The 23,910-nt window shown below is 48.4% G+C and overlaps 1 protein-coding gene and 1 non-coding gene across 2 annotated transcripts; both read right to left on the reverse strand.

The window, feature by feature from the left end:
• Window positions 1–1,816: 1,816 nt before the first annotated feature.
• wdr46 (WD repeat domain 46) lies at window positions 1,817–22,872 on the reverse strand. The gene is made up of 16 exons (XM_007911637.2): window positions 22,765–22,872; window positions 21,502–21,675; window positions 19,703–19,783; window positions 18,423–18,535; window positions 17,589–17,676; window positions 15,941–16,002; window positions 15,186–15,290; window positions 14,299–14,449; window positions 12,635–12,770; window positions 11,537–11,636; window positions 9,083–9,236; window positions 6,893–7,040; window positions 6,548–6,642; window positions 5,445–5,540; window positions 4,972–5,085; window positions 1,817–2,889 (listed from the first exon to the last, which is right to left on the reverse strand). Exons 1-16 carry the CDS (start codon window positions 22,801–22,803, stop codon window positions 2,770–2,772), a joined length of 1,776 nt encoding a protein of 591 aa, XP_007909828.2. The 5' UTR covers window positions 22,804–22,872; the 3' UTR covers window positions 1,817–2,769.
• trnap-cgg lies at window positions 17,342–17,413 on the reverse strand. Its single transcript has one exon. It is a non-coding gene; the product is annotated as a tRNA-Pro (tRNA).
• Window positions 22,873–23,910: the final 1,038 nt, after the last annotated feature.

The raw sequence follows: 23,910 nt of genomic DNA on the forward strand, positions 1-23,910 counted from the left end.
GTGGATCGAGTGACTGATTATTTGGATTATTATTACCCCCTGGAAAGAATCCGCCTGTGTGTCGACTTACTTCTCGGTAAACAAGAGGCGTGTGGAGTATTGAAACTTGCCCCACCCTGGAACTGAATCCACTTCCTCTCGCTTGCGAGGCGAGCGGTCCAACCCACTACGCTCCAGGACACCACCTGCACACTCATTGGACGTTATAAGGATATAAAATGCCGTGAAATATTTCGACCAGATTAATTTGCTGACTTGCCCTGCCCTGCCCCCATCCCAACCGGCTCGACACACAAAATAATAATAATAATAATAATAATAATCCTTGCATTTGATATAGCGCTTTTCACGTCAGGAGGACGTCCCAAAGCGCTGCACAGAACACACTGTAAAGTGAATTGACTGTATATTTGTGGGCGAATCGCTGCAGATGTTGGAAACCTGAAATGAAAACGGAAGTGGCTGGGAACCCTCAGCCGGTCAGGCAGCATCGAGGGAGAGAAGAAAAACGAGTCGACGCTTCAGGTGGATAAATTCTCGTCGGATAAAAGCTGTGCGCTGAAAGGTTATTGACCTGAAACGTTTGCTCAAATCGGAAGCTGCATAGGCTGACATGGGTGAATGAGAAGTTGACGAGTTGACTTGCCTGAAGTGGTTGGGAGCTTCAGGGGATGCAGGACCGTAGGTGCAACTCAGGCCAAAGTTCTGGTGTCCCGGTGTAGAGGTCAGAGCGCTCGCCGCGCGAGCGAGAGGGCACTGGTTCGGTTCCCGGGTGGGGCGAAAACGTAGGCAAGTTGCCTCACTCCACGCACGTGCCTCGGTTTACCAAGCAGTAACTAACCCGGTTGTTAGATGGTTGGCGGATCGCTTTCCGAGATTAATCCCTACCGCTCCCCTCCCCAAAAATAAATTAGCAACTCAATCCCAGACAAGTTTGCAGGACACTGGTGGCCACAGTCACTTTACACTGTGAAGCGCTTTAGTGCGTCTCAACGACATGATAAGGCGCTATATCAAATGTAAGGATTATTTTTCTTATTAGCCAGTTCTCGGGGAGGTGCAAGCTGCCCTCCTGACTTGAGGAGGTGTCTGACAGGGAGGGTTTGCTGAGAACAAGGCAATGCTGGCCTTGCTAGGTTCCTGCGGGAGAATAGGGGCTCGTGGGGGGGTTGGGGGGGGGTTTGCTTGAAGCTTTCCTGTAAAAAGCACGGGGAGAAACTTGTGTGAAACAGACATGGCGCTGATCTACCTGGTTTGTGGAGATTAAAGTGCTGGTTGAATAAACAATAATCCTCGCATTTGATTTCGCATCTTCAAGACGTCTCAAAGCGCTTCGAAGAACATACTGCAAAGTGTAGTGACTGTATATTTTGTGGGCGAAACGTGGGGGCACAGCAGCGTCCCACAAACAGTCGTGGAGTGATCATTAATTCATCTCGGAATCCATGACTGTTTGTGGGACACTGATCTGCGCAATTGGCTACTGCGTTTTGCCATTTAAAATAAAGTCAAACCATTGAATATTATATTCTGTGAAGCGCTTTGAGACGTCTCAACTGCGTGATAAGGTGCTATGTCAAATGCAAAGGCTTAGTATTATTATTGACAGAGAAAACTGAACTCCGGTTTTCATTCGCACAGGAGGAGATCTTGGTTATGCAACAACAAAATTACATTTGTTAGCGCCTTTCACGGGGGAGGACGTCCCAAGAGACGTCCCTCTCAGAGATTAAGCAAAAGCAGAACCAAAGTCACAGTAAATTGTTCCTGAAATATTTCCTGCGCTGGTAAATTCAGTTGCTTTTCTTTTTGCTTACTAAGTGTTATTGAACACCCTGCTGCCCACTCACCCTCCACAAGCTGCAGACTGCTCAGAACTATGCAGCCCTCGATTCGTTACGTCATCGAGACGTCTCGAAGCGCTCCACAGAAAATATTGTATCCACCCCGCCCGGTAATCGAACCTGTTTCCTCGCTAGCGAGGCGAGTGCTCGAACTACACAACTCCAATCGTGTCGAGGCAGGAATCCGCGAGTTGGCGAATTTTGCTTTTATTTTCTTAAGAAATGTAGATTTTTGGGGGAAAAAAAATCCACAAAGGTTATTTTCAGAGAAATTCTCCTTTCACATTTGCGTTGCCTTGCAGTCAGTCTCCTGGTATTTCTGCAAACAAAACAAACCAAAAATATCCCAACCGCCACTGCTCTGAACACAAATAATTTGACGCAGTGAACCGGTTTTTGCAACGGAAAGGCATCTGCTGAAGTTGGCGGAAGGGGAGGAGAGAACGTTTCGAATGGTGCAGAGTTTCGTGGGGGGAAAATCTCCTGGGGCAGCCTAACCAGAGGGGGGGGGACACATCTGCAGACACCGCTTCAGTGAGCGAGCGAGCAGGAAACTGACAGAACAGGCTCCCATTTGAGACGGTGGAAGCAGAAAGTGTTCAAGTCTCTCAAGGACAAATCAGATAGGTGTCTGCAAGAAAATAATAGTGTATATAGTTTGGGACATGACATATCAAGCGACTGCCAAGGATGGTGGAAGACGAACTGGATGGACCTTGGTCTTCTTTCTCCAGCAATTTCTTATGTTCTTAGGTGAAGACGGGAAAGGCAGATGAGAGCACTCTTCAGTCCACTGCTTTCTGTTAGCACTGGGTCTGGAATAAGCTCTGTGCTCGGTAAATTTGCAAGATTCTTTCACCCCTAACCCCACCGCCTGCGCCCCAGCACTCCAGTCCGGTCTGAAGCTCCAGTCCCAGTCATCTGGTTATTTTCTGAAACGATCGAGAGCTGTCCTCTGTCCCAGCTCTGTGTTCCTGTCCTTCAGTCTCAGTTCCTTTGCCTTTTCTTCCTTTGCTTTCTCCTGAACGCTCTTTCGGATTTCTTCCTGCAACATGGAACAAATACAGAACCACGCCGATTATTAACCACACGCTGGTTATCCGCATGTCAGGCTCAGGGGCTTAAAAGGGGCGACAGGGTCTGAGGCCCACAAAGGTGGTTGGGTATCTAACCTGTGTCCGTAATAATCCCGCGCACATGCATGCAAAAGATTAATTAAAAACTTAAGACAGTGAAATCCTGGGAAGCACTTTGAACCACATCTGTGGGACAAAGAAAATAATAATTTGGTCACTCAATCCACGACTGTTTGTGGAAGACTGCTGTGCGCAAGTGGCTACCTCGTTTCACTCACAGCATAGACAGTCACTGCACTTTAACAATAATACTTGGCATTTGAGATAAAGCCTTTTTGAGACCAATGAAAGCGCTTCAAAGGATATACTGAAAAGTTTATTTTTTTGTAGGCTGTAACCACTGAGCTGCAGGGCTTTACATTATATTCTGTGAAGTAGTTTTGACATGTTCGATGACATGCTAAGATAAGGCACGGTTGAAAAGAAAGGTATTAGTGCAGGTTTTAAAAGCAGGGAAGCAAAGGGTGAGGCAGATTACTCACGATCAGGTTTCACAGGAAAGGTGCAGAGTGGTTGAAAGCTCATCAACGACAGTAGGAGGGTCACGAGGGTAAATGAGGGAGCTCATGAAGTTCACCGAGATTGAGAGGGGGGGGGAGCCTCGGTTTGCTGGAGGGTAGGGTGGGGTCAGCCGGGCTGGGTGAAACTTACAGAGGATTAAGTGGAGAGATTTCACAATGTTGGCACCAAAGACGTCTTTCTTTAAGAAAGTTTTTGGAGGCTGGGAGAGGGAACTCTTGAGAGACAAGGAAGATTTTGGAAGGTATCAGCGGAACCCTGCTGTCCGGTAAGCTTTCCTGCTGCTTGTCCAGCTTGGGACGCCCTACCCGTTACGGCTTTGGCTGGAGGGTTAACAGGAGCTGAGTGGGAGGATTCCCTGCCCCCAGTGACTGGTCTGTCCTTCCAGGTCCTGCTGGTGAGCCAGGCTGGGCTGTGGGTGGCAGGTACCAAGAACTCCCTGCGAGCTTCCCGGTGGGCAACACCACTCAGCGTGAAATGCGTGAGAACATTGCCACCATCTTCCGAGCAGGGATGGAAGGAAGGAAGGAAGGATTAACACAAAAAGTGCGTGCAAGAACGGGGGAGAATAACCCTGGAACAGATTGCAGACATGAAGGAGAGAAGGAATCTGAAGGTTGTTGTCAAGGGTGTTGCATCTCCCTGAGACAATGTTTAGCTACAGTTTCTGAGCAGTTTGGCAGCACGTGATGTGAGAATTGTGTTCACGGTTTATTGGGGGAGGTTGTGGGGGGCAGGAATTGTATGGTAATTGAGGTTAAAATTACATTCACAAAGATTGTATAATCAGCCATTTGGAAAATAATGTGACCTCAAGCATGGAAATAGATCATTCCCCAGTATAGTACGTTCAGTGAATTATGAGGCCAGTCTCCAGCATTCTTGTTTGCCTTCCTATAGTCGTTTGCTACTTTACACTTTTTTGGTCAGTCGGGTGTCTGACACACGCGGAAACCCATCACCGTTACTTAAGAGTCTCCAAACCAAGCTGGGAATTCCTTGCCTCCCACCCACACACGGAAATCCCAGAGACAGATCGTTGGAATGGAATGCACTCTCTCCCCCTGGAGGACTCTCTCCCTGGAGGAAGGCATCCTGCTGACCTAATTCTGGCGAGTATTAGGCGTAGGTTGGTAAGAGCCAAGGCTGGGGGGAGACCAGAGTGTACGTTGTGGTAACTGCTGGAGCCTAACCAGCTAAAACTGCAGAGTTTGCCATTCAAAGCGCTGTCCGGCCAGCTTTCCCGCTGCTTGTCCAGCTAGGATCACCCTACCCGTTAGGGCCTTGGCTTACAGGGTTACCAGAGCTGAGTGGGTAAATTCTCTGGCCCCTGTATTATTATTACAATATATCCAGTATTGTGTGCTACAGCAATTAATTCTGTATGGAAATAACAGGTCATTCGCAGCAGTAAATGTCCAGTGAAATATCATGTCAGTCTCGTCACAGCCTCTGATCAGCCGCTCACTCACCCTCTGTCTATCAAACGCCACCTTCTTCTTCCTTTTCTCAATATTCCCAGTCGAGCTCCGGCCCTTCATTTTGTGCTTTGGCTCAAACTTTTCCTTCACCAAAGGATCATATCCCTGTGATTGAACAAACAGTGTTTATTCAGAGGCCCTAAAGGTTCACAACAACCCCTCGTCTACCCCACATCCGTTGGCACAACTTCTGCCGTGTGTACAACAGAACAAATCAACAACTTCCATTTACCCGGCGCCTTTCACGTCAGGAGGATGTCCCAAGGTGCTGGACAGGCAGTCAGGTATTTGGTGCCGAGCTGGGGGTTAGGATCGGGAGGGGTGGAGGATAGGGAGGGTGGAGGGGCAGGGGGCGCGGTCGAAAAGGAGGGTCTTGAGATGGGTCTTGAAGGAGGCAGGGGAGGGGGACGAGACGAAGGGACTGTCCAGACGAAGGGACCCCAGGCATCCATTCGTGTACATACCAGGCGCTCTGCTCGCTCAGTGAGTTTCTGTTTCATGGTGATGAAGTCAACCTCTCCCAGCTTGTTTGGGTCGAGAGTGATCAGCTCAGGCTGGATCTGAAAAAGAAAACGGGTTTCTCGGACTTAACCCAGAACGTACAGCACCACGAAAGACAACAGTGGTCACCCAGCCAGTATATAAAACTGGTCACTCAATCCACGACTGCTTGTGGGGCATCGCTGTGCGCAACGGGCTGCCGCGTTTCGCCCACAAAATATCGTCGGGAGAGGGTGACTCTCTTCTCTTTCAGAAGAGATCTGCCGTGGGATCTTCTGTGAAGCGCTTTGCGACGCCCCGATGACACGGTGAGGTGAACGACAACAACAACTTGCATTTACATAGTGCTCCTTACGCAGAATAGCCTCCCAGAGTGTTTGACAGTGGCGGAGCCTGTCCAGAGGCTGCATCAAGTGCAAGGATTATTCTAATAAATAAAAAATTCTACTCCAGTCTCACGCATCGTTTCATTTGTCTGTGCCTCCGATTTCGAAACATCTGAAAATGCTTCACAGGTAATTTGATCCCAACCTTAGAGAGACTATTTCTAAGCAAACACAGCCGCCAATTTCCACACTGGAACATCTCGCAAACAGCCCCCAGGTCAATGACTAATCTGGAGAATTGCTGGCCAAACCGCTTTCTCTTTTCCACTAGCACGAGACAATCATTTACATCTATAACAACAGGCAATCAGGAGCTACACTCACACAAGTCACAGCAGTCGGGACCATGAGGTTTAATAGGGCTTACACGAGTCCGAGTTGCAGGAAAACTGTATAAATCGTGTAAAATCCCAGTTAAGCGATAATCTACACTGCGCTTGTGTAATTCACTGCAGCCGGTAAGTGCTGGAGTAATGGAGGGCCGGGGAGCAGTGTTACAAGTTAAGAGATGATTAATACGAACTAAGAGATGGTTAATGTGAGTCGTGCCAAGAAATCAAAGTGGGTTTGATAGGAAACTGTATGGGACTCACGACCCGAGGCCATTACGTGGTTTGTACATCGACTGCTGCGAGTTTTACGGTACTTTTAAAATCTCGCCCCAAACCTTGGCCACCTACCTTCTCCAGAAGCGCTTTGACCTCCCATTCCTGCCTCTGCTTCTTGCTCTGATAGGGATTACATTCCAAGGCATCGAAGTTAGCCTCGCCAGCACCTAGACCACAGGCAAAACATCAGTCAAACAGGTCCAACTACAACCGAACCTCGCCTTGGGGCAGGCAGAAAAGATTGTTATATCAGGGCGTTCACTGTAACAGTGCTTCGCAACTCACAACCTCCTGACACGGAGGGACAGTGCTATCCATCACTGAGCCAGGCCGGCACGAAAGCTCCCCATTAAACAGGCAGATATGGTTATGTTGCCCCCTGGTGACTGTGCTGGGTGGGGTGTGGGGAGCACGTACCTGGCACTAACATGCTGGTGAAGCCCTCGCCGTGCCCAATGCCCAACACATCTTCATAGGGACAGAACTGCAGTCCGTGCACACTCTGCCGTACAGAGTGGCACATGTATGGCTTATTCATGCCCTCCAAATGGGCATCTTTGTAAACCTGGGAGTGGGGAGAGGGAAAGAGAGAGACTGTTTAATATAATGCAGTTCAGTACAATACGGTCCTTACCTTCAAAGGTCTTCACGGCCTTGCTGCTCCCTACCCCTGTGACCTCCTAACCCCCCTACCAATCTCCCTACTCCCTCCGCTCAGCGGGCTCCAGCCTGCTTCACGTCCAGCCCTTCACAGAATGTACTGTAAAGTGAATTGGCTGTATATCTGTGGGTGAAACACGTCAGCCAATTGCGCACAGCGGAGTCCCACAAACAGTTGTGAATTGAGTTGCCAAATTATTATTATTTTTTGGAGGGATTATTATCGCCGGAAATGCGATCCGCCAATCGACCAACACAACAACAACAACAACAAAATTACAACCAAGGAGAAACTATGTCCACTGGCGGGTGAGTTTGTAACCCGAGGACACCGATTTAAAATAATAATAATAATAATCCTTGCATTTGATATAGCGCTTTTCACGTCGGGAGGACGTCCCAAAGCGCTTCACAGAACACACTGTAAAGTGAATTGACTGTATATTTGTGGGCGAACGCAGCAGCCAATTGCGCACAGCAATGTCCCACAAACAGTCGTAGATTGAAAATGACCAATTTATTATTGTTTTGGGTTTTGGAGGGATTATTATTAGGCTCTGTGTGGAGTAAGGAAACTTGCCCAAGGTTTGGCCCTCTGCCTGGAATTGAACTCAGGTCTCTCACTTGCAAAGCGAGTGCTCTAACCACTGAGCTACAGGACTCCCGCAGTTGTTAAAAGAAAGAGGGAGAGGCGAGGAGAAACTTTTTCACACAGCGAGTTGTTGGGATCTGTAACGCATTGCCTGAAGGGAGTGTGGAAGCCGATTCGATAACAACTTGATAATTATTTAGGGAGCACAAATTTGCAGAGCTATGGGGAGAGAGGGCAGGAGTGGGATTGAGTGGGATGGATAGCTCTTTCAAAGAGCTTGCACAGACACGATAAGCTGTATAATTTTATCTGCCAAATTCCTGCTAGATAAACAGAGGTACATAGAGTAAGGAAACTGGCCTAAGTTTCAACCCAACCAGGAATCAAACCCAGGCTCTCTTACGCTTAATCCTCCCCAAGTAACATAACCCTTCTTGCCTTCATTAGTGTGCAACATTGTGTGACGGGAGAGGTAAAAAGATTATGAAAAGTGTTTTTTTTCCCCCACAGATGTCAACATTTCCACGATAAACGATAAGAAATAAGACGGGGACACCTTGATTAAAGAAAATTCTCAGGCTTTAAAGGACACCGTAGTGAGACCTTCACTGCAATGGACTGAAAGTTCGCTCAATTAATCTCTGTAGCGTCTTTTGTGTAGGAGAATATCTCAAAGCGCTTTGCAGAGACAGAATGGGACTCGAGATTGATGTTGGCAGCGAGGTGGAAAGATTTAGCGAGGGAATTTGAGATCAGCGGCAAAGAGGCTGAAATCTCTCCTGCAGATAGCAGAGGTCATGAATTTTAACCAAACCTCGTCATCACGTTTATACTCGTGACTCTGGTGCATTAATAATAATGATCCTTGCATTTGATATAGCGCCTTATGACCATCGTCGAGCCATCTCAGAGCGCTGCACAGAATATACTGTAAAGTGGATTTGTGGGTGAAACACGGCAGCCAATTGCGCACGGCAATGTCCCCACGAACAGTCGTGTATTGAGTGACCAAACTATAATGTTTTGAAGGGATTATTACCCCCGGAAAAGCGCTCCACCAATCGACTAATGTTTTCCTACTTACTGCTAGGTGAACAGAGGCGTGCGCGTGGAGTAAGGAAACTTAAGAGTAAGGTTTCACCGCGCCCCGGAAATCGAACCCAGGTCCTCTCGTCTGCGAGGCGAGCGCTCTAAACAATATGCTGCAGGACTCCACCACAACACAGGCAAAGGCAGCAACATTTGCACACAGCAAGGCCCCACAAACAGTCATGAAGTAAGCAATCGATTTTTCCTACTCACTGCAAGGCTAACAACTAATTCGATAGGATTTTAAGGAAAATATGGTAGCGTACGTGGACCACGTTCCCACAGCCAGCTGCCAGCAGGTTGCTCTGACTGAAGGTGAGGTGACTGGCTCCCAATGGAATGACGTAGGACTGCACCTGCCTCAACGCACGGATATCAAAGATTTTCAGCTTCTTATCCAGACCGGAGGTAGCCATGTATCTGCAAAGACAAGAAAGACGTTTCGCCCACAAAATATACGGTCACTACACTTTACAGTATATTCTGTGAAGCACTTTCGAGACAACAAGATTTCATTTATGGAGCGCCTTTCACGTCGGGAGGACGTCCCAAGGCGCTGGACAGTTGGGTCAGGACCCGAGCAGGGGGGAAATGGTCAGGGGGAGGGAAGGGAGAGAGGGGGCGAGGAGGGGGTAGAGAGTCGAGAGGGGAGCTGAAGGCTGAAGGTCAAAGACAAAGGTCTTGAGACCGGCCTTGAAGGAGGAAAGGGAGGAAGCGGCGAAGGCACTGGGGGATGGAGTTCCAGAGCCTCGGGGCTGAGAGGCTGAAGGCCACCGATGGTAGGGCAGTTGGGCGGGGGATGTGGAGCAGACTGGAGCCAGAGGAACGGAGGTTACGGGCGGGTAGGTAGGGGGATAGTAGGTCGGAGAGGTAGGAGGGAGCAAGACGTCTCGAAGACGTGATAAGGCGCTGTATCAAATGTAAAGGTAATAATTATTAAATAATAATTATTATTATTAAAGACTTTAGCGGAAACATCAAGCCTGACCACTCAGAAGCTCGACTGCTAGTTGGTAACAGACACACTGGAGGGATGCTTCCTGCTTAATTAATTCCGTAAAGTAATAGGCGCAGGTTGGCAAGAGTCAAGGTTTGAGGTGAGGTGACTGGCTCCCATGGAATGCTGTAGGAATGCACTGGCCTCTGGGCTTCTGCTGAAATCTAACCAGCAAAAAATGCATAGCATGTCATTGCACGCTACAAGCTACAAACCGGGGGGAAACTAACTCTCTTAGAGCTCTACCGAGGACCGATAACATACACCCGGCTTCTGGTGCTAAGAGGGAGAAGAGGGAGGAAATGGAATATGAGAGTAAACTAGCTGGAGAAGAACAGAGCTTTAACAAGTACATAAAGAGGAAGAGATTAACAAAGGTAGATGTGAGTCCCTTACAGGCAGAGACAGGAGAAATTATAACGGGGACGAAAGAAATGGCAGAGTCACTAAACAAATACTTTGCTTCTGTCTTCACGTTAGAAGATACTAAAAACTTACCAAAAATAGTGGGGAACCAAGAGATTAAGGTTAGTGAAGAACTTAAAGAAATTAATATCAGTTATCGTACTAGAGAAATTGTGGGACTAATAACTGATAAATCTCCTGGACCTGATGGCCTAGGGTCTTAAGAGAGATGGCTGCGGAGACAGCGGATGCATTGTTTTTGATTTTCCCAAATTCTCTGGATTCTGGAACGGTTCCCATTGATTGGAAGATCGCAAACGAAACACCACTATTTAAGAAGGATGGGAGAGAGAAAAAATGGGGAACTATAGGCTAGTCAGTCTGACATCGGTGGGGAAAATTCTAGAGTCTATAATCAGGGACGTCATCATGGGGCACTTACAAAGTCTTAATATGATTAGCAGAGTAACAACGGTTTCATGGAAGGGAAATCAACTGTTTACAGTTTACATCAATGACTTCGATGAGGAAATGGAGCTTAATGTATCTGAATTCACGGATGATACAAAGCTCGGTGGGAAAGTAAGCTGTGAGGAGGACACAAGGAGGATGCAAAGGGATATAGACAGGTTAAGTGAGTGGGCAAGAAGGTGGCAAACAGAGTAAAATGTCGGGAAGTGTGAAGTTGTTCACCTAGTTAGAAAAAATAGAAAAGCAGATTATTTTCTAGAGGGGGAAGAGACGAGGTAGTGTTAGTATTCCGTGGGATTTAGGTGTCCTTGTACCACCATCACAGAAAGTTAGTATGCAGGTACAGCAAGAAATTAGGAAGGTTAATAGCATGCTAGTGTTTATTGCAAATGGGTTAGAGTACAAGAGTAAGGAAGTCTTGCTGCAATTATATAGGGTCTTGGTGAGACCGCACCTGAAATATTGTGAGCAGTTTTGGTCTCCTTATCTAAGAAAGGATTAGAGGGGGCTTAGAGGGGGTACAACATAGGTTCACTGGGTTGGTTCCTGGGATGAGGGGTTTGACCTTATTCCAGAACACTTCTGATGACAGCACAGTCCAGCTTGGCTCATCAGCAGACTTGTCTGGGGCCTAGGAGTCATCCCACTCAGTCCCTAATGGGTCGGGGGGGTGGTCCTGGTTGGACAAGCAATGGGAAAGCTTGCCAGACAATGATGTCAATGGTAAGCTATGTTGTTTTAGCTGTTTCACTCCAGCAGTTACTCCCAACACACCCAGTTGAGCAAAATAATTTTTTAAAAAAGGGAGTGAAAAAACAATGAGGTTACAGAACACAGGATCATTTACGTTCCAGTCTTGTCGACGGCAATCGCTCGAATGCCTCCGCGATGGCACAGCATCTTCACCAGAGGCTCCTTGACATTCGGGCTCCACATTGTCACAGTCCCTGTGATAGATTGGACAGCACGTTACAGCACAAAACCAGTCTCACAGTGGACAGAGCTTCGTGAGCCACGACATTCTTTTACACGTAGTAAACACAGTCCAGCCCAAAAACAACAAGATTACATTTGTATTGCGCCTTTCACGTTGGGAGGACGCCCCAAGGCACTGCACATTGTACAGCATTCCAGACCAGAGCTGGGGTCAGGGAGGGAGAAGGGCGGGGTCTTGAGGCGGGACTTGAAGGAGGCTAAGGAGGGGGTGAGGTGGAGTCATTGGGGGATGGAATTCCAGAGTTTGGGGGCAGAGTGGCTGAAGGCTCTCCTGCCAACGGTGGGACGGGTGGGTCGGGGGACATGGAGTAGGCCAGAGCCGGCTGAACAGAGGCTCAGTTACAAGTTGAGGGTGTTTACAACAAAAATAACTTGCATTGCACAGCACCCTTCATGCGAGAAAACGCCTCAAGAGCGCTTAACAGTGGTGGAGCCTAGGCCGAGCGGGGCGGGGGGGGGAAGGGAGGAGGTGATCGTAAGCATGGCTTTCATTAGTGATCTAAGCGAGGAAGGATGGGGAAAGGTAAAGGGACTAGAAAAAGAGAGTTCCAAAGCTTCGGGCTGTAGTAGTTGAAAGCGCAGGTGCCGATGGTGGAGCGGAAGGGACGAGGGGCAAACAGGAGGCTGGAGCCAGCTAAGCAGAGGCAGCGGGTTGTAGGTGGGGGACTAAGCAGGTGGGAGAGGTCGGGAGGTGCCAGGGCGTGAAGGGTGAGAGGATCTTTAAATCAATCAGCTGAGCCTGGCGAGGACTGGGTGATACAGAGTTTAGTGCGTGTGATAGGGGGGGAATAGAGTTTAGTGAGGATTTGGACAATATGGGATTCTCCTTGACGTGAAAGGCACTCTACAATATGTAAGTTGTTGTTGTCAGTCAGTCAGTCAGTCAGTCTCCCCTGGGAGTGAAACCTCAGGAGGGAAAACCAAAGGAAAAAAGTATGAGGAGCCTCACCTGTTGTGTGTCCCAAGTGTATAATGGCGTTGTAGGGATTCTGGGCCATCACGTTCAGACGACCTGCTTTGGTGCAGGTAGCAGTGACCTCCTTCCCCACAGAGACATCGAGGTACTGCAGGAATCCACTGGCACTCTGAAAATCAGCAGGAGCACAGCACACGTTGACTTGATAATGTCGCCTTCTCCAGTCATAAAGAGGCGCGACAAAATGGCCGACTTCTGGGTCCCAGGTCGCCGCTGACGTCATTTCCTTCGCAATGGAAGTGACGTCTGGGCTTCACGCCCACGTGCAGGGCTTAGAAAGTGGAGGAGTCCTGTGGTTAGAGCACTCGCCTCGCAAGCTGGAGGACCCGGGTTCGATTCCCGAACAGGGCACAACTTTAGGCGGGTTTCCTCACTCCACACGCCTCGGTTTGCCCAGCAGTACGTTAGAGACACGGTTGTGGGTGGATTAGCCAGATTGCTTTCCGGGAGTAATAATCGTTCAATCCACGCGAGACACCGCTGTGCACAATTGGCTGCCTCATTTCGCCCACAAAATACATTCAATTCACTTTATGGCACATCCTGTGAAACACTTTGAAAAGTCTCAATGACATGATAAGGACCTCTACGTAGAGCCTTCGCCTCGCAAGCGAGAGACCTGGGTTCGATTCCCCTGGCGGGGCAGAATGTTGGGCAACTTTCCTTACCCCACACGCCTCCGTTTACCCAGCGGTAAGTTGGAAGCTGGTTGTTAGTCAATTGGCAGATCGCTTTTTCGGAGGTAATAAACCCTCCAGAAAGAAACAAAAATGTGGTCACTCAATCTGTGACAGTTTGTGGGACAAACGACGGCAGTGTTTCACGGTGACTGGATTTGTGTGATGCATTTTCAATTTGTAAGGTAAGAAATAATCCTCAGGGCCTACAAGCCAATCCTGTTAGTGAGGCTCGATATTATATTGGGGTCCAGTAGGAGCCACAACATGAAGAGTTTACTGCTGGAAAATTTATTTGAAAAATTATAGCTCCGATTATTGTTTGACCTCAAGCTTTATGTAAAAAATATTCTTACAATGAGATGCAGAACGGTGGGAGTCATGTTACGATGGAATCTTAAACAAATCATCACACATGCCAGAGTCATATGGAAGTAATATGCTGATATAAACAATACTGCATTGTTACAACCTGCACCCTTGAGAGCTGCAGTAAAATTATAGTCAAATCCAATTTTTTAGAGGTCAGTCGGGTGTCTGACACATGCGGAAATCCACCACCGTTACTTAAGAGTCTCCAAAGCAAGCTGAGAATTCCATACATCCCATCTACACCTGGAAATCCCAGAGGTAGACTGTTGGAATGGAATCGACACTCTCTCCCTGGAGGGACACATTCTGTTGACCTAATTCTGGAGAGTATTAGGCCCAGGTTGGCGAGAGCCAAGGCTTGGTGACCCCAGAGTGTGGGTTGTGGCAACAGCTGGAGTCTAACTAGCTAAAACCACACAGCTTGTTATTGATATCACTGTCTGGCAAGCTTTCCCGCCGCATGACCATTCTGTTTGGTTTGGATACTCTTCAAGCATAGTGACTGCTTTCCACATGTGTCGAGAGACCTGGCTGACCAGATCAGGCGTTGTGCCAAATGCAAGGATTATTATTGTTATAATTACTCACACATGTGGCCAGGAGGAAATGATACGGCAGGAATTCCATCCGTAAGACGTCATTGAATTTCTTCACGCAGTGCAGCTCAATTCCCATGTTGTCGTAGATGTACAGCCACTTCTTTTGTGCCACAGCAAACATGTTTTCTGAGTGTAACCACCTGCAGAACATTCATTCAATGGTCAACAACTTCAATGTAAGCAGCTAGCATTTCTCTGTACTGCGCTCGCCACCCCCCAACCCATCATCACCTCAAATCTCCTCCCCCCCCCCATACCTCTCCGACCTCCTGACCCACCACACCCTGTTCGCTCCCCTCCGCTCAGCGTGCTCCGGCCTGCCTCACGTCCCCCGCCTCGCTCGCCCCACTATTGGCAGGCGGGCCTTCCGCCACTCTGCCCCCACCCTCTGGAACGCCATCCCGCGGTCCCTCCTCTTTGACCACGCTTTCGAATTCAAATTCCTTCATGCCCTGGCACCTCCCTACCTCTCCAACCTGCTTACGCCCCAACCGACTACCCGCTGCCTCTGCACGACTGGCTCCGACCTCTTGCTTGTTCCTTGTGCCCTTCGTTCTACCGTCGATAGCCGCACTTTCAGCCGTTACGCCCCAAAACCCTGGAACTCTATCCCTCCACCTTCCCCTTTACTTCCCAATCTTCAGGTCGTGCCTGAAGACCTTCCCCTTTGACAGCGCCTACAGTCACCTCCCCGCCCCACTCCGGCTGGGAGTCGTGCTCCGCCACTGTCAAGTGCTCTGGGACGCTACCCTGCTTTAGGGGCGCTGTCAAATGCAAGTTGTTGTTGTAGTTTAGCGGGGCTATGAGCTGTTAGTTAACTTGTTTTGAAAACTGTTCCAAGGAGCGAACAGTAAGTACCAAGGCTCCCGTACATACCGGACATCGTTGATGCTCTCCATCACGTTGATCTCACACAGGAGCTGTTTTGTGTGCCAGTCCAGGGCCGCCACATGCCCTCGACGGCCGCCCATCAGCAGGTGTCTGGAAGCGCGAAAAAGCAGGTCATTTCCTCTACAATGTAACGAACCCTTTAAATAGAATTATATTAACTGCACAATTATCACTGGACTGTGCTCTCAATGGCAAGCTTATGGTTAGACTCCAGCAGTTACCCCAAGCCGATCTCTGGGCTCCCCCCAAAGCCTTGGCACTCGCCAATCTGCGCCTAATACTCTCCGGAATTAGGTAAAGCAGGATGCATCCCTCCAGGGAGAGAGAGCACATTCCATTCCAACAATCTACCTCTGGGATTTCCATGTATAGGTGGGATGTATGGCGTTTCGTTTGGAGACTCTTAAGCAATGGTAATGGGTTTCTGCAAGTGTCACGACACCAGGTTGATCGATAAAAATACAGTCAAAGCAGCCACATGACTTTTTTCCCTGCATTACACCTTCCTGTGCAGGTGACTGATGCTCTCTCTCTCTCTCTCTCCAATGTTTGTGATGATGGTATCTTGCGGTTAACCTCTAGAAGCTGTGTTATCGACTCTCACAACAGTACAACACTCTGACCCCATCTGTGGTGGCTCTGGGAATAGGCACCACCATCATTGGGAACTTGATTGACTAACAAACTTTTGTTCCTTCCCCCCCCACCCCCCCTTAATCTCTTGACAACACGATTCAGACCTGCCGTTCCTGGTGTAGTTTATTCGGTAGGGTCCAAACTGATCCAGCACCAGGTTAAAATACTGGAAAAGACAAAGGAATGGTGTGAAGAATGCAAACTTTTAAAGGATACAAAAACAAACACATAAACCACACCCACACCACACGACACCCACCCACGCACACACCACATGAACACACACCCACGAGCACCTGTGCGCGCACCCACGAGCGGGCGCACACACATGCGCGTGTGTTTGCGCCTGTATTCACGCGCGCATGTTTGTGCGAGCGGGTGCGAGCACGCGCAAACACACACACACAAAGAAACACACGAACACACAAACAAGATCATGGCAAAGAACAAACTTTTTTTTAAAACAATAAGATAACTCCAGAACACTCTTCCTCAATCTCCCTTCTTTGCCCCCTCCTTCTCCATCTTTAGGTCCCACCCGAAGACCTTCCTCTTCGATTCTGCCTTCAAAACCCTCCATGGTCACCCTCCCCCACCCCCTCTCCCCACTGTCATGCGCTCTGGGATTCTACCCTGCGTGAGGGGGTGCTGTGTTGTTACTGTAGGATGAGAAACTGAAATGGATCGATTTATAGCGAGTGGTTTTTACAGTGGAATCTTTTGAACGCGCGTTCACTTAACAATTCAATGGCACCATTTCCGTGCACAGTTGCAAATTCAACCTCAGGACCCGCTCTGAGAGCTATAATAATAATAATAATAATCCTTGCATTTGATATAGCGCTTTTCACGTCAGGAGGACGTCCCAAAGCGCTTCACAGAACACACTGTAAAGTGAATTGACTGTATATTTGTGGGCGAACGCGGCAGCCAATTGCGCACAGCAATGTCCCACAAACAGTCGTAGATTGAAAATGACCAATTTATTATTGTTTTTGGGTTTTTTTTGGAGGGATTATTATTAGGCTCTGTGTGGAGTAAGGAAACTTGCCCAAGGTTTCGCCCTCTGCCTGGAATTGAACTCAGGTCTCTCACTTGCAAAGCGAGTGCTCTAACCACTGAGCTACAGGACTCCACGGCTAGGAGAGGGGTAGTGTCCCAGGGCACTTCACTGAGATAAGGGACGGATATCCCGCTCCATGTTCGAGAGACATATTGCAACGGATTCCCAACGTATATTCTGGGGTTGGCTTTTGCCATCCTGCGTCGAATACTTTAGGTAATGATAATAATCCTTGCATTTGATATAATATAATAATAATCCTTGCATTTGACATAGCGCCTTATCACATCTTTGAGACGTCTCAAAAGCGCTTCACAGGATATACTGTAAAGTGAATTGACTGTATATTTTGTGGGCGGAACGTGGCAGCCAATTGCCCCCGAGTTCCTACTCACTGCTCGATAAGTAGAGGTGTGTGGAGTAAGAAAACTTGCCCAACATTTGGCCCTGCTGGGAATGGAACCCAGGTCTCTCGCTTCCGAGACGAGTGCTCTCACCACTGAGCTACAGGACTCCAAATATAGCACCTGATTACATCTTCGAGACGTCTCAAATCATTTCACCGAATATTTTGTAAAGTGTAGTGACTGTATATTTTGTGGGCAATGTCCCACAAGCGGTCGTGGATTGAAAGACCAAATTATTATTTTTTTGGAGGGATTATAGGTGAAAAGCTCAAGGGCACCGACCTTCGAACTGCTGGTTATGTCGACAGCATCTGCAATGTCCTTCTGATCAATGATACATGTGTCCTCTCCCTCGTTGACTTCTAAAAACCTTGGGAAAGAAACGTAAACACCTCAGAATAACAGTGAGACGAACAGAAAAACCTTCCCACATTATGGGTTGCTGCTCTCAGTTCTGCATCAGAAAATATTTGCCACACTAATCCTCACATTACTCTGCAGCCCATGTCCTCTCCCGCACTAAGCTCTGCGACTCTGTCACCCCGATCTTTGCCCGACTTCACCGGCTTCCCATCACACAGAGGATACAGTTCAAGATCCTGATCCTCACCTTCAAAGCCCTCCACGGTCATACTCCCCCCTAACTCTGCAACCTCCTAACCCCTACCATTCTGTTCGCTCCCTCCGCTCAGCGGGCTCCGGCCTGCTTCACGTTCCATCTTGCTTGCCCCACTGTTGGCGGGCGGGCCTTCCGCCGCTCTGCACCTACCCTCTGGAACTCCATCCTGCAGTTCCTCCGTCTCACCCCCCCCTCCATCGCCACCTTCGAGACCCTCCTCTTTGACTGTGCTTTCGATTTGCCTGCTTCCCCCCCACCTTCCACCCTCCCCCACCCCCCAGCTTGGGTCCGTAACTCTGTCTGTCCAGCACCTTGGGATATCCTCCTGACGTGAAAGGCGCTTTACAAATGTAATTTTGTTGTTGTTAAGGTTGCATTATCAAACCCGGGTCCTCTCGAGTGCTCTACACTGAGCTACAGGACTTCACAATCACTCATTGTGCCACCACCACCCAGCCTTACCCACTGCGCTAACTATAACTTGGCCTTGGGCTTACCCAGCCTCCTCAGGCAGCAGGAGGTTGAAGCTGGCCGCCTGTTTCTGCGCCTCCTTATATTTCTTCTCCATCTTCGTCATCCGATACTTCAGGTTCTTGTTGCCGATTTTCCTCTTGGGTGAAACACATGGATCAAAGTTACTATTTGAACGAAGTCTCTCATCGTCTTTAAAATATTCTTGTTCCGCATCATGGAAGATTGCAGCACAGAAGGAGGCCATTCGGCCCATCGTGCGTGTGGGCCGGCTCTTTGAAAGAGCTCTTCAACTAGTTCCTTTCCCCCGCTCTTATCCCATAGCCCTGCAAATGTTTCCTTTTTAAGTACATGTCCAATTACCCTTTCAAAACTGCTATCGAATCTGCTTCCACCATCCTTTCAGGCAACACCTTCCAGACCGTAACAACTCTCTGTGAAAGAAAAACTGTTTCCTCATCTCCCCTCTGGTTCTTTTCCCAGTTATCTTAAAGCTGTGTCCTCTGGTTACAGACTCACCCACCAAAGGAAATAGTTTCTCCCTACTTACATGCCAATTTACAACAATCTACAGAAATTTACAAAAATAATGGGACGAACTAAATGATCGCGGCTTTTAAATTTTGTGGACAGGCCGTTTACCTTCTCTTAATAATAATAATCCTTGTACTTGATACAGCACCTTAAGAGCTTCACAGAATATACTGTAAGTGAATTGACTGCATACTTTGCGTTGGCAAAATGCAGGAGGCAAATTCGCACAGTAATGTCTCACAAACAGTCGTGGGTTGAGTGACCAAATTATTCTTATTTCAGTTTTATTTGAAGAGATTATAATAATAATATTCCTTGCAATTGATACAGGGCCTTATCACGTCATTGAGCCGTCTCAAAGCGCTTCACAGAATATACTGTAAAGTGTGTGACTGTGCATTTTATGGTCGAAATTCAGCAGCCAACTGCGCACAGCAATGTCTCACAGTCGTGGATTGAGTGACCAAATTATGATTTTTTTATAAAAGGAAATATTATCCCCCGGAAAGCGATCCGCCAATCGACTAACAACCGGGTTCCTACTTACTGCTAGGTAAGTGGAGTAAGTGGAGCCCTGGACTCCACACACCTCAAACCCAGGTCTTCTCGCTTGCAAGGCGAGTGATCTAACTATAGTTTCCAAGGGAAACTACTGGCTTCAAGCAAGTAGTTGGAGGAGCGATCAGTGGATGAACACAATGTTGGAGAGCAGCAAGCCTCTGTCCCAGTACTTAAAGGGACAGATATTTGCTCATCGATGACAATCACTCACCAGTTCTATTTTCTCTCCTCTCTTGAACTTTTTCATCGTCTCTGCAGGGATGGGGACACCACCTGGAAAGGGATCATCCGGCTAGAAACACAAGATTAGTTCGTTTTTACTCGCACTGAACTTAACAGGTTTATGAGAAACACAGGTAACTGGAGTACAGTAAAACTCACGTAAATCATATCAGTCGGCCACAACATTTAATATCACCTACGCAAAGTCCGAGTTGCAGACAAACATGTGTAATTCACTGCAGCCGGTAAGTGCACATCTGGTGATAGATCAACACTACATTTCTACGAACTTAATGTGTCTTGACCCATCGCCACATACACACTTACTGGCAAGCGTTGCAATCGCATTGAATAGCGGGAAATGACGTTCTTCTACTCATATCGATAGATCACTACTACGTTTCACGCAATTCAATGCAGACGGTAAGTACTGGAATAATGGAGGGAAAGGGAGTGATGTTACAAATTAGGAGATTATTGATACGAGTCGTGCAAAGAAATCTAAGTGGGTTTGATAGGAAACTAATGGGACTTGGTTAGATGAATGACTTAAGTGATTATACAATTTATAAAGATAACTGACTTATTTAACTGCAGTAGATAAATGCACTTCACTTTACAGTACTGAGCCACACAGACTAGGACATTTATATTATTATTAATACAATAATATTATTTAGTGAAAAGATTCAATTTGCTCACTGAAAGCAACAACACTAACAAGTGACATTTACACAGCGCCTTTCACATCGGAAAGACGTCTCAAGGCGTTGGATAGTCAGGGATTGGACACAGGGGTTGGGATCAGGAGGACAGAGAGGCTAGGGGTAGGAGGGTGACCAAAGGCGTGGTCGAAGAGAAGGGTCTTGAGACAGGCCTTGAAGGAGACACGGGAGGGGGCGAAGTGAAGGGAATGTGGGGACGGAGTTCCAAAGGGTGTGGCAGAGAGCGCTGAAGACATAGAGCAGGCCGGATCCCACAATATCATGGGCATATTGTTTTTTTTGGGGGGTGGGGGTGGCGATCTCCTCTCATTGATGAGCTATATTAAAAATGCTTTAATGCCAAAAAGATGCATCGTATTCTACAACTACGTAGCAACAGAGGAAAGCATTCCCAGAGATACATCTATATTCTGCAACACTAATTTTTTCTGGTTGTTATGGAAGCTAGAGTCCTCCCCTGGTGACAGAGAGAGAGAGAGAGAGAAACTGAGCGAGCGAGAGAGAGACTGAGAAAGCATATTAAAGGAGGCCTCCCACTGAGCCCTCCCAGTTCAGTATAGATAAAGACAAAATGTGTCAATTGACCTTCCATATTGGATCCTTTGGTTGCAAGCAACGGATTCTGCTAGTTTACATTAAGAGCACAGCAGTAAGGAGGACATTTGAATAGAACAGAATTGCTTTTACACTTCATCACCCTTTAAATTCCTGTGATCAGAAGCAGGTCATTCTACCTGAACAATAATAATAATAATCCTTGCATTTGATATAGCGTTTTTCACGTCGGGAGGACGTCCCAAAGCGCTTCACAGAACACACTGTAAAGTGAATTGACTGTATATTTGTGGGCGAACGCGGCAGCCAATTGCGCACAGCGATATCCCACAGACAGTCGTAGATTGAAAATGACCAATTTATTATTGTTTTTTGGTTTTGGAGGGATTATTATTAGGCTCTGTGGAGTAAGGAAACTTGCCCTTTAAGACATGCAAATCACAATAAGCAGGTCACAACTGCAAGTTGTAAAAATGAATAGTCTTCAGATCACAGAATTTCCACTCACCCCCGAAATCATTGCCTTTTTTCTAGCTCCCTCCTGTTTATTTTTCATAGCCGTCTGAATACTCGGTCGATCTGCTTTCGTTCCCTTCGCTTCTCTCTGCTCGCTACATATTTTCTTGCCTGCACCAACACCTTCGGATTCATTTCCCGTTGAATCCCAGTATCGCTTTGCTTTCTGGAAGGGGGGGAAACAGAGACAAAGATTTGTACAAATGTGAAAGAGCAGGAGCACTGAGGAGTCTCTCTTAGTTGGTAAGTGCTCCCACTGATGACACACTCGGCATCTAAGCTCAGTAAATCAGAGAATCAGTAAAGCTCTTCTTTGTTCACATACTAACTGACTCATCTTCACACTTATTGTATCATGAGAGCAGCACTGAATGTCCATACTTTGCCTTTATGACTTGAAAACAGGACGAGATCTTAGGCAAGTTTCCTTACGCCACACACCTCTATCTATCTGGAAGTGAATAGGAACCCGGTTGTTAGTCAACTGGTGGATGCTTTTCCGGGTATAATAATCACTTCTGAAATAAATAGTAATAATTTTGGTCACTTAATACCCCACTGTTTGTGGGACGTTGCTGTGTGGCGGCCACACTTTGCCCACAAACTATACACTCACTCACTATACTCTACAAAATATTCTGTGAAACGCTTTGTGAGACGTCTCGAAGATTTAATCAGGCGCTATATTTCTCTCTCTGTTTAACCCCTCTCCTCTCTCTCTCTGTTTAACCCCTCTCCTCTCTCTCTCTGTTTAACCCCTCTCCTCTCTCTGTTTAACCCCTCTCCTCTCTCTGTTTAACCCCTCTCCTGTCTCTCTGTTTAACCCCTCTCCTGTCTCTCTGTTTAACCCCTCTCCTGTCTCTCTGTTTAACCCCTCTCCAGTCTCTGTTTAACCCCTCTCCTCTCTCTGTTTAACCCCTCTCCTGTCTCTCTGTTTAACCCCTCTCCGGTCTCTCTGTTTAACCCCTCTCTGGTCTCTCTGTTTAACCCCTCTCCTCTCTCTGTTTAACCCCTCTCCTGTCTCTGTTTAACCCCTCTCTGGTCTCTCTGTTTAACCCCTCTCCTGTCTCTCTGTTTAACCCCTCTCTGGTCTCTCTGTTTAACCCCTCTCCGGTCTCTCTGTTTAACCCCTCTCTCTGCTCTCTCTCTCTCCCTCATGTGATCTCCTCTCCTCTTCTCCTCCCTCTTGTTATCTTTTCTCCCCTGTGGCTCCCCTTTACCTCATGTGACCCCCTCTCTCTCTCTCTCTCGGTACCTGACGTTTCACACGCGTTTCTCCTCTGATCGCCGCCATTTTGTCCACAAAAAAGCCTTTTCCCGGCAGCCCTCGCGCCCGTGACCCGAGCAGTGAAGCGTGAGCCCCGCCCCCCGGTTACCATGGAGACAGGGAGCCCCGCCCCACCAGCTGGTTACCATGGAGACAGGGAGCCCCGCCCCACCAGCTGGTTACCATGGAGACAGGGAGCCCCGCCCCACCAGCTGGTTACCATGGAGACAGGGAGCCCCTCCCCACCACCCTGATTACCATGGAGATAGAGAGACACGCACGGTTACCATGGAGATAGAGAGCCCCCTCCCTGGTTACCATGGAGATAGGGAGCCCCTCCCCTGGTTACCATCGAGATAGGGAGCCCCTCCCCTGGTTACCATGGAGATAGGGAGCCGCTCCCCTGGTTACCATGGAGATAGAGAGCCCCGCCTTTGGTTACCATGGAGATAGTGAGCCCCACCCCTGGTTACCATGGAGATAGGGAGCCCCTCCCCTGGTTACCATGGAGATAGAGAGCCGCTCCCCTGGTTACCATGGAGATAGAGAGCCCCACCCTTGGTTACCATGGAGATAGAGTGCCCCTCCCTTGGTTACCGTGGAGATAGTGAGCCCCGCCCTTGGTTACCGTGGAGATAGTGAGCCCCGCCCCTGGTTACCGTGGAGATAGAGAGCCCCGCCCTTGGTTACCGTGGAGATAGAGAGCCCCGCCCTTGGTTACCGTGGAGATAGAGAGCCCCTCCCCATCCGTCTCAAGACCCTCCTCTTCGACCAGTCACTGTGTCGGGGGGGATCCCTCTCAGCTCCTGGGAACCCGCAGCCAAAGCCCTCACGGATGGAGTTCCAGAGGGTGGGGGCAGAATGGCAGACAGTGGGGCGAGCGAGCGAGCGAGGCCGGACAGGGTGGCAGGGGGTGAGGAGGTCGCGGGGTGAGGAGGTCGCGGGGTGGGGGGGGGAGAAAGACCGCGGAGGGCTTCGAAGGTGAGGACCAGGATCTTGACCCCTGTATCCGGCGGAAAGCGCGACATCCAAATGGTGGAGCGGAGGGCGCGAGGGACGGGCGGGAGGCACCGCGGTGCCCGTCGAGTGGCGGCACCGCACCGAGTGGTGGATCGGGGAGGGAGGAGGTCGGAG

The sequence above is a fragment of the Callorhinchus milii genome, unplaced genomic scaffold, assembly GCF_018977255.1.
Source record: "Callorhinchus milii isolate IMCB2004 unplaced genomic scaffold, IMCB_Cmil_1.0 Scaffold30, whole genome shotgun sequence".
NCBI classification, from domain to species: domain Eukaryota; kingdom Metazoa; phylum Chordata; class Chondrichthyes; order Chimaeriformes; family Callorhinchidae; genus Callorhinchus; species Callorhinchus milii.

Coding starts and splice junctions, on each gene's coding strand:
- wdr46 (XM_007911637.2), bottom strand. CDS start 22,803: ATGGCGGCGATCAGAGGAGAAACGCGTGTGAAACGTCAG. Junction 7,041..9,082: donor GCTGTGGGAACGTGGTCCAC/GTACGCTACCAT, acceptor CCCCACTCCCAG/GTTTACAAAGATGCCCATTT. Junction 6,643..6,892: donor CACCAGCATGTTAGTGCCAG/GTACGTGCTCCC, acceptor CCTGTGGTCTAG/GTGCTGGCGAGGCTAACTTC.